Here is an 11,684-nt window from a genome sequence, read left to right as displayed (position 1 = left end):
TAACATGTATAATATGTGGTTAATATAATTGAGGAGTATAAAAAAAAATACGATTTATTATTACCACTTGGTGTTAACATAAAAATAAACAATAATTTTGAAATTAGAATAAACATGAATAATTTTTATTTTTAACTTATATTAAACTAAATAAATAAGCAGTCCATTATACACATTGTATAAATATGCATTGCTTCCTAGCGATATTCGCATAGCATATAATGTTTATGGTCAAGTCAATAAGGCATAAGCTATCCCCAAAGGAAGGGGTATGAAGTTGCCAAGACAATAGCAAATGGAAATGCACAGGAATCTTTTTTTTTCTCATGGCTTAATGTGTGAACAATAATGGGTGTTATTGGACAAACACGTGGGACAACGTTGTTCACTCAAGATTTGTGCTCCATCATTATATCAAGGCCTTGAAAATTATATAATTAATAATTTAATATAATATCCTATATCTTGCGTCTATGTTTGATTGTTTGGTTTACATACTACTTTTTATGAGATATTTCATTGGTAATGGACACACCAACAAGAGCCAAAAGGACCAACAAAATCAAAAAGTCAACTCAGCATCAAACAACAACAAATATTTGTAGAACACACTGGCCCCTTATTATGAAATATATTATGAGTAGTAAATAACATTAATAATTTGATTATAGATTCTAAACTTAAATGGTTAAAATTAAATGAGCGAGTTTAGCACCACAGCGTAAACCGAATATAACTTTTCCGAGTAAAGGAAAAGTTAATGAGCAGACTTTAGATAAAAATTGTGACCATTAGAATCTCTATTACATCATCAGCTACTAAAGATAACAGATAATTTTTTTTTTTTTTGCGGATCCCATTGTTAAATCATTAACCTTAAGTTAAAAGCATACCATAATAGAGAATTCCCTATAATATTATTATAATTGTCATAGCAATTACCTCAATTGAAAGCATAATAATATTGATTGAGGAAGCTGAGGCACAAGATGTGAAAGTGACAAAGTTAGGGCATAGGGCACAAAGCATAGCAAGTGGCACAAAGAAGGGCATGAGTGAGTGAGGTACAAAACATTTCCAGCTATGTCTCATCAATACTCAATAATGCCACTGTTTACACCACTGACAGATAACAACTCAGACTTAGTTTCATGTCATAAAAGTAAAAACACAACTAACATGCAAATTTTATGGTTCAATTTTGGTTTGGTTGGTTCTTAAATTTTTGTTGACTGTCCACAGTTATAATGTTTTCCGAATAGATTCTTGCCTTGCATTCTGCCACATCACAAACGAACGGTTTGGCATGTTTCATGTTATTGTTAAATAAGTTCACATATGCATCCATGCCACCTCATGTCATGCAATTTTATCAACTTTCTCAATGTGTTCTACTTTTTTTTTCTTTTTTCATTTTCTATCTTGAACTTGCTAATAAAAAAGGTTCAAGTATGAGTAGCTGAAATTAGACTTCTCAAGTTCTTATAAATTGAGTATACGTTTAAAAGATATATTTTAAAATATTTATAACTAAAAAGAAAATCTAAGAGCCAATTTAAAGACTAAAGACTAAAGACTAAAACCTTTTTTTCGGTGGTTTGATCTTGTTCTAAACCATTTTTGGAATTTAGTCACACAAAAAAAAAAACACATTTTTGGAATGGATTTATTGAAACAGGGCCTTCCTCTCCTTACCTTTGGGCATTGGCACCTTGGACAAAATCCAGGTAAATGATTCAAAACTTAATCATTTCGATCTAATTCATGTTATATTTTATGAAGTTTACTTTTTATCGTTAAAATTATTTTGTTTAGTTTTAATTTTATCTCAAATTTTTTATTTGTATCAAATGGCTAATTTTTTAAAAAACTTAAAAACCAATTCAACGACAATTTCATAAAAACAACAATCAAATTAGACATAATTGTTATGCATTATTACTAAATTAGACTTAAATTTTTTAAAAATTTAGCGGTTAAATATATATTTTATACAAATCAAAAACTTTTAAAATAAAAGGAAAACAAGATAAACCTTAAGAACACTTTTAAAATTTTTGAAAAATTTATGAATAAAAAATATCCTTTATACTACATAATATTTATTCTTTTTTCGGTGAAAAAAATACAAGCTAGGATTATAATATGTAAATTAAAATGTGGCGAAACATATATTTTTAAAAAAATTGCATGCCTTATGCTCCCTTTAGGTATCTGGAAAAAGTACCCCTGGACAAAAACAATATCCTCCAAAAGTAACAGCAGCTCAATACAGAATAACGAATTCACGCAAGGGAATGAGAGAAATCATGTGTAGCTAAGGTAACAAAGTTCAAGTGGTTGATCTATCGGTTGAATGCAATTTGTGTATCGCACGTCATTTTTCACTTACCATATATCAACCATACAGATAGCATAGATACCAAGCTAGAATTGATAAATTTAAAAGGATAACACTTGGTCATTCACAAACACAATCTTAAAGGAAAAATCCAAAATTGATCATATCTTTATATGATAATCTTCCAGGAATCAGTTTTACTAACTAATAAGATAACATTATCCTTCAACAAAAAACTGAATCAAATCTCAAATTCCAGCAAATGCCTTCTTTGCACCACTTGAAGATCCAGCTGGGATCACTTTCAACACATTGAACCTCACCGTCTTTGAAAGTGGCCTGCATAGATAGCAACATGCAATCAACACATACAATAGGCAAAGACAAGATCTTCAGGTTAATACATAAAACCCTAAAACCTTACCTGCATTGGCCAATAATAACATGATCTCCTTCCTTCACACGGAAGCAGGGTGATATATGTGCAGGAATATTCGAATGTCTTTTCTCGTATCTAAATAAATAAATAAGCAAACAAAGCAAAATTTGATCATTATTTACATCTCTTCAGGTGTCCACATACGGAACAACAACAACAACAACAAAATGTGAAAAAACTAGGCACCTAAAGTACAAAAGGATAATACCTCTGATACTTCTTGATAAAATGAAGATAATTCCTCCTAACAATGATAGTCCTATTCATCTTAGCACTGTGACAAGTTCCAGCTAAGATTCGGCCACGGATGGAAACAGTTCCGGTAAAGGGGCATTTCTTGTCAATATAGGTTCCTGTTTTGGAGAAAACACAAGTCAAAATCAGCTGTATAAGAGGCACGGGTAAAAGCATTTAGATAGGGCAAAATAGCCAAGTCTTTTGATGAAAGACAAGGACTTTCTTTTTTTGGTTGCCCACGGTATCCCCCAACCCGATAGGCCAAGGACTAATCCGTCGCGGATCAGAGCTCCATTTAAGGGTCTGCCGCTGGCCAATGGATTGCTGCATGCACAAGGCGGGATTTGAACCCCTGACACTTGCTTAAGCAAACGAGTGAGCTGACCACTCGACCAACCCAAGTTGGTTGACAAGGACTTTGATATGAACAAATACCACCGAAACGAACAAGAGATTTGACTAGACATATCAAGAACCATCAGATTCTCACTCATTAAAAATTTGGATCCTAAAATAATCTGGACTCATGAACATTATTCTGTTTGCTAGATTATAACTATTTTTCAACACTATTTGCAAAATACAGCACCCGGAGATTTAAGCTTTTACCCTAATTATGTGCATATAATAACATTAAATAATTGTTGGACATATACATTGACCACATCATACTCGACTATCGAGAGTGTGTGAGATACCTTCAATGGCATCCCTGGGAGTCTTAAATCCAATCAACATCAAAATCAGAACAGAACACTACAAAACCGTTTAAAAAAAGAAAAGGCAATTTTGTGTGATAGCATACCATAGAAACACTTTAGGTTGCTTGAGAAAAGCCTTCTCGGTCTGCAATTGACAATTTCAAACAAATAAATGGAAGATCCAAAGGAAGCAACAGAATTCAGAACTATTGATGAAAACGAACTGGGAAAGAGGAAAATAAAGACTAGAAAGAAGTTAGTTACTTGTTCAGCCATTGTGACGAGTGAAGGGGGTTAACGGCGAAAGTTGCAGAGTCGAAGAATGAGAGCCGCACTCAGAAACCCTAATCTGTACTCACTTCTCAGTTCTCACTCTGTTTCTTCTTTCATCAGAGAATCTTCATTTTGTTTTGATTTTCTTATAGTGGGCCTTAAACTTGGTTTGAATTCTAAGCCCAAAACGGAACTTTTTGGATTCTCCATCATTATGGGCCTTAACTGATATGACAAATATCCCCGCTAAACACAACATTACTGAATATTTGGCCAAAAGAAAAACATTACAGAATAAAAAATAAATCGCAATTTACCGAAAAAAAAAAAATCGCATTAACCAACTTGAATACATCGAGTCGCATTCACAACGGAAATCTATTATATCTATTATATCTCTTAGGGCCGTCAAAATGGACCAAATTTATCGGGCTAGTTTGTTTATCTATTTAAATGGGTAGATTTTGTCTCCAAAATTAAGTTTGTTTAAATTTTGGACTAAACAGGTTGAGTCCGATTAACCCGCAAAAAATGACAGGTTAAACAGGCTAGTCCGCGGGTTAAACAGGTGGTCCGTTTAAATTTTTTTTACATTTTTTTAAAAAAAGTAGTACTTTTAGACTTTTAGTCGATATTTTTCTCTATCTAACCCGAAAATCCGACCCATCAACAAAAAAAAAATTATTTTTTTAAAAGTTTTTGACCTAAAAATAATATTTTTTGTCAAAATATTTTTTAAAAAATAGGATAAACGGGCTAACCCGTTTAACCCACGGGCTAATCATAAACAGTTTGGACTGAAAAATTATGGCCCGTGAATAAAATGGGCTTAAACGGTCCAACCCATTTAACCCACGGGTTTAATGGGCCGGGCTAGTCTGTTTGACAGCCCTAATATCTCTCTAATTTTACAATTAAAATGTGTCACATATCACTCTTTTATTATAATTGAAATCAAAATTTTTCCTCTAAAATTAAGGAATTCTCCTCTCCTTCTTACTAATTTTACAACCAAAATGTGTCACGTGACATTCTCTCATTGTAATTGAAATTAAATTTTTCTCTCCAAAATTAAAGAATTCTTCCCTCATCCTTACTAATTTTACAACCAAAATATGCCACATGTCACTTTCTCGTTACAATTAAGATCAAATCTTTCCCTCTAAAGTTAAAGAGTTCTCCCCTCCTCCCTCTTCTTTTCTCTATTTCTCTCATTCCTTCAATCACTCTATCTATTTTATATATCATTATCAATATCAATAACTAAATACTAATTTGACAATCAAAATGTGTAACATAATATTCTTTAATTGCATTAAAATTAAAATTGAAATTGAAATATATTATGTATCATATATTACTATCTAATTTAATAATCAAATGTGTCACATGATACTCTCTTAATAAAATTAAGAGAAAATATTTTTTTCAAAATTAATAAACTCCCTTCCTAAATTCTCTCATCTACCTCTCTCAATTTTTCTATTTCTCTCTACTATTTTTACTCTATATAGAATTTATATTTTATATTAGAAATTTGACAAATCAAAATATGTCATCCGACATTTTTTTACAATTAAAATAATTTTTTTTCCAAAATTAACAAACTCCTACTCTCACTCTCATTCTTCATCTTTATCTTTCTCTCTTTTTTCTCTCATTCTCTATTTTTTCTATCTTTCTCTTTTACAGAAAATAAAATTAACAAAATAATATAATTTAAATAAAAAATATTATTATTATTATTATATACATAATTTTTTATTTAGTTTTAAATTTTTACCGCTTATCTTTTTAATATATATTTTCATTTCTCTTTTTTCAAATATTTATGACATATAATTTGGAGAGAATACTAATGTTATAATTAAAAGTTAGAATCAAGATTTAATTGTTTTAAAAAATTAATTTTGAGTTAATTTTATAACTATCAGTATAATTTTTTTAGGGCAAATCACGTCAATAAGCCAAGGGGAGTAAAAATTTACGCAAATAAGCCAAATCAAAAACTGGTTCATGAATCAACCAAGAGGCATTTCTATATAGTTCGAATCTACCTAATTCAAACTGCATTTTCATGTAATTTGAATCACTCTGATTCGAATTACACACACGTACACACACTAATTTGAATCAACCTGATTTGAATTACACATACAGTAATTCGAATCAGGGTGATTCAAATTACACCCAAGCACGCATTCCTAAGTAGTTTGTGTTGAGTTAAGAAATTAACTAAATTAATTAGTGATGACAAACATTATTTTTGGGAAAAATAAATAATTAGTGTTGAGTGCTAATAATTATATGTTACTAATTATTTATTATATGTTTAGCAGCCCAAATTGGTATGAAAATAATATAGCAAAGCTGATGGGTCAATAAACAAGCAAAGCCCAAAAGAAACAAAGCCAAAGGAACCAACGGGTCAAGCTAATCAAACCCGATCCAAGCCCATATCCATAAATCCAAGTTGATCCCACCAAGCTTCTCATACAAGATTGAAGTCTTCATTCCCTCTCACTTGCTTTTACCAAAGCAACGTTCTTCTCTCCTCTGTCTTAGTCAAATCACAAACTCAGAAAAGTGAGAAAGAGAAAGAGAAAGCTTCTTCCCTAAGTTGATCATCAAAGAAGCAAGAAAGAGAAAGTTCAAGCTTGAAACACAGAAGTCTAATCAGAAAATTCAAACCATATCAAGCTTAGGTTAAAGGTAACCAATTTCCTCATACATGTAACACACTTTCTTCTCTTCATCTTCAACTCTCTGTATCTCCATTTTGGGTTATATGGAAAAGAAGATTTCTGTTCTTCTCTGCTGTAAATCCACGGTCTCAAACATGTCTTGGGGACCAAGTTGATTTTCAAGGGCTCAGATCAAGTTGACCATTAGAAGACTCTTGTGGTTGCTGCTTTATGACTTTCGGTCAAGATGAGGAAGTCAGAATAAAAGTTTCCACTCTAAGGTTTAATGAGGAAAAGTGAATCTGTGGGTTGGTGAAGCTCAAGGCTCAAGGTGTTGACCTTGGAAGAAGAACCAAGCAACATGCAAGGAGATAAAAGAAGACTTTGTGCTCATTCAGAACCAAGGAGAAAAAAATCAGAGTTCGAGAATAGTGTTCTGAACAGAAGTTCCTCTACTTGGATAATGCTTTCTTTCAAAGAAGCATTCGGCCAATACTGAAGAACTGTATCTGAGGTTTACGAATCTGGTTTTGCACATAGCAAAGAGGCTGCTGATGAAGTCAATCTCCTTCATATTTTACAGATTGTGATGTACTTTTCTATGTTTATCTTTCTGTAATTTCTTGTGAGAAAAGGCATTGTGAGAAAGCTCAAGTAAAAGCCATGAGTGGAAAAAGGCTGAGTGATACACTTGAGAGAAAAGCCTAGGGTTATTTTCTGATTTCTTTAGGCATGTCTGTGTCTTGTATCTTGTACCTGTGAGGTATCCCTTTCTTAGTTGGGTTAGCACTAAGAGTGAATAGTTAGGTATTAGCATAGCCAATGTCAAGTTAGGTTAGAACTTGAGTGTGAAAAGATTGGGTCAATCCTGTGAAATTGGTGTATGTAATACTGTTAACTATAGTGAAAATTCTTCCACTGTTGTGGAGGAGACTGGATGTAGGTTGCATAGCACAAGACAACCGAACCAGGATATATGCTGGTGTTAGCTTTTCTCTTCTCTGCTGAGTTCTATTTTCTGATATTCATGAGACAAAAATAAATTGTCTCATAAATTTCCGCTGCTGAGTACAAACAGAATCAGGATTGAAAGTTTGTTTTAAAAGGGTCATAACAGCAACTTAAAAGGAAGCATAGATTCAACCCCCTTCTCTAAGCCTACCACAATCTTCAGTTTGAACCTGACTGATTCGAATTACACAAAGATTAATTCGAATTACACTGGTTTGAATTATACAGGGCCAGACGTGTATAAATATAGTGTGAACGTGAATTGATCTCATTAGAGTGAGAAAATGGCTAGTGAGGAGAGTTTTGTAGTGTTGGTTCATCACAGAGGATCGATTAAGAGGAAAGCACGATCTGGTGTGAAGTTCACAGATAAGGATCCTCTCAGTATTTTTATGAGGCCTACGACGAGCTATGATGACCTTGTGAATTCTATACTACAGAAACTTGGTCTGCAAGGCGTGAAACGGGTTAAGAAGTTCTTCTATCGCATTCCAATCTCAGTGCTGCAAGAAATCGTGAAGTATGATTGTTTCAAGATCGGGAGTGATGAGGACTTGCAGGTCTTGTTTCATTGTCGTCGGCAGTTTCCCGAGATTAGGATACCTGAGCTGTTGGCAAAGTTGGTTGATGTGGTATCTAGCTTGGGGGTTCGAACCGGAATACCCACACTATAGGCACGGTAGCCGGTTCTAATTCCAGACCTGTTGGTGCATCTTCGTTCGTCCCTGTGAATGAACCTCCAGTCGAGCCTGTCGCCTCCCCGTCGTTCGCTGCTGATCTCAACTGTAGCGGACTTGTCGGCAAACAGCTGAGTACCTAACAGCATCATGATATACGCTAGAGTATAGTGCCTGACTGTCTCCTCGTCGGCTCCCTAAGGGAACTCTCCAAACTTCTCTTGGAACCAGCTGCAGTTAACTACAAACTTCTGGATATGGTTCGCAGGAGGTATCACACCAAGCAACTCCTGGAACCACACCCAAGGTGGACGGCCACCCTGGATGTATGTCTGAAAATCTGTCAAGCAACCACTGACATAACGTCCATCGACCGGCAACCCCAACTGGTACGCCACATCCTGCAGTGTGATCGTGCACTCCCCGAACGGCATGTGGAATGTGTGCGTCTCCAGACGCCACCGCTCGACGAAAGCACTCACTAGGGGCTCATCCAATCTGAACCATCTCTCGTTCAGTCTCGCAAGATGGTATAATCCCGCCATCTGCAAGTATGAAACGCACCTCTCGTCGAGTCGCATGACCTGCTGCCGTCGCATGCTCGAGATGCATCGATGGGGCTGCACATATGATGGACCAGATAATTAAAACCACTTACAAAACCAATTAGAAAACCACTAACAAAAAGCACTAACAAAAATCACTAACAAAACCACTAACGAAAACTACTAACAAAACCACTAACAAAAACCACTAGCATAAACCACTTGCAAAACCAATAACAAAACCGCTTGCATAAACCACTAACAAAATCACTTGCAAAACCACTAACATAAACCACTTGTATAAACCACTTACAAAATCACTAACAAAACCACTCGCAAAACCACTAGCATAAACCACTTGCATAAACCACTAACATAAATCACTTGCAAAACCACTAACATAAATCACTAACAAAACCAATAACAAAACCACTAACATAAACCACTTGCATAAACCACTAACATAAATCACTTGCAAAACCACTAACAAAACAACTAACAAAATCACTTGCAAAACCACTAACAAAACCACTAACAAAACGTATATAATTAAACGAATAAGTTAGTTATTCCTACTTAAAAAAAATATTACGTACTAACCTTTTCGTTGATCACCGCGACTATATGAGCTACTCCATCCAAACGATATAGTCTGTCCGAATTATCCCCCATGGGCTGAATATCCTGCTCGAGCCTTTGTTGGTAGGGTTGGCAATGGGTAGGGTAGGGTAGGGTTTGGATCCTACCCTAACCCTACCCACGGGTAAAAAATCTCAATAAAATCCTACCCTACCCTACCCGCGGGTTGAGAATCTCTAAACCCGAACCCTACCCGCACTTTAAATTACAAAACCCTACCCTACCCTACCTTACTCGCAGAAATATTAATTTTTTTTAAAAATAAATATAAAACTCAATCATTCAAAATTTCATACATATTAATAAAATAAAAAATAAACAACTAAATTCAAATTAAAATAAAAGACAATAAAATCTTTAAAAAATTCAACATAAAATTACAAACATACATATTGTTATATTAATAAAATAAAAAACTAAGTTAAAATTAAATTTAAAAACAATAAAGTCCTAAACAAATCCAACATAAAATTACAAATAGCATAATTATCAAGTTCTTAATAAAATTAAAATAACATAAACAAAGATAAATGTCTTCAAACATTTCTTTTAATTCCAAGTTCTTGCAACATTATTCTTTCGTCAGCTCAGAAAATGCATCATCATCTTCATTAGCAGTTTGATAATCAGGTTTTTCACCTAAAAATTAAATACAATAATTTTATTATATATAATTTTAACACAATTATAATTTCTAAATAAATTAAAAAACTTGAAAACATAAATAACCTCTTTTATAATATTCTGCCCACAACCAATTTTGATTGCACATAAGAGCTTCTACCGTATTTTCATGAAGACTACCACAATGAGTAGCAATTATACGGCCACTTGTGCTAAAAGAAGACTCAGAAGCAACAGTAGACACAGGAATGGCAAATATGTCTCTTACAATTTTTTGAAGAGTTAGAAACCTAACTCTATTTACCTTCCATCAAGCTAATATATCAAAATCAGGAGTTAAAGGATGAACATCTTCCTCTACATAGTGATCAAATTCCGTCTTCACAAATGAACCTTTTTTCTTCTTCTTTTGTCTAATATACAATTGATAAAAAAAAACAATATCCTTTTATAAAAATTGAAAATTTCTTTTATGACCTGACTTCACATTGAAAAATCGTATGTGATTAAATTGAGGATAATATTTAAGAATACAATTTTCTAATATATATTGCATTCACATCAACTATAAATCTGAAGCAACAAATTTGATCAATTCAAGCATTTACATTCCAAGAAAACAAAACTGAGCTGGTTGGGCACAGCAAGCATTGAATAAAACTAAATAATACAGATAATTATGGTGTAATGCAAAGGCATATATATACACATGCATATTGCATAAACTGTAATAGTAGGACCGAATAATTACATGAACTTGGTTTTTCTTTTCTTTTTTTCTCTCTTATTTTTGGTATAGCTACTTCCTTACAGCTACCAATCACATCATCTAACCAAACTCTAGCATGAAAGACTTATGATTCACCACCAGTATAAATATCTAATTGCATGGACCGGAAAATAGGCAATATATGCATACAAAATTCACCATGAGTATAATTATTAAGATTGATACACATATATTTAAACGAATTGAAAGAAGATAGCAGAGATATAGAGAAGGAGCAAAAGTCACAGATTCAAACGCAAAGTAAAGCCCCAATTTTTACAGATTCAAACGCAAAGTACATACCAAGAAGAGCACAGAGCAACAGCGTAGAGAGGAGAGAAGGTCACGAATCAGCGGCGTTGCGAGGAGAGCACAGAGGAGGAAGAAGAGTGGCGGCAAATCGGTAATGGAGGAACGAGGAAGGAGAGTTGGAGCTTGCAGTGAAGCACTGAGGCTTATGGCTTGGGAAGAAAGGGCGCTACGCCGCTACCAGCCTCCCACTTAGTCTTAGGGTTTCTGATTTGAGTGATTTCTGAATCATGAATTATATATGATTTTTATTTTTGTTTAATTTTTATTTTATGATAACTTCATAAATATACAAATGCAATATATTATTAAAGTAAGTAGCTAGTTTAGTGGTTAATTACTTACTACACATGAAGGAGATTGAGAGTTCAACTCTCACCTCTTTTACTATGCATATAAAAATAAATTTTTATTTAAATACTTAAAAAAAATGTT

General features: G+C 33.6%; 1 protein-coding gene across 1 annotated transcript; it reads right to left on the bottom strand.

Annotated features, from left to right (window-relative positions):
- Positions 2,411-4,119, bottom strand: LOC107640748 (40S ribosomal protein S11). The gene is given in 5 exon segments (XM_016344249.2): positions 2,411-2,680; positions 2,766-2,855; positions 2,989-3,133; positions 3,716-3,863; positions 3,983-4,119. Coding segments are annotated over 5 exon segments (486 nt in total). The 5' UTR covers positions 3,995-4,119; the 3' UTR covers positions 2,411-2,589.

This window comes from Arachis ipaensis, chromosome B01, assembly GCF_000816755.2.
Source record: "Arachis ipaensis cultivar K30076 chromosome B01, Araip1.1, whole genome shotgun sequence".
Classification (NCBI taxonomy): domain Eukaryota; kingdom Viridiplantae; phylum Streptophyta; class Magnoliopsida; order Fabales; family Fabaceae; genus Arachis; species Arachis ipaensis.
This window is presented reverse-complemented; position numbering and strand designations above follow the sequence as displayed.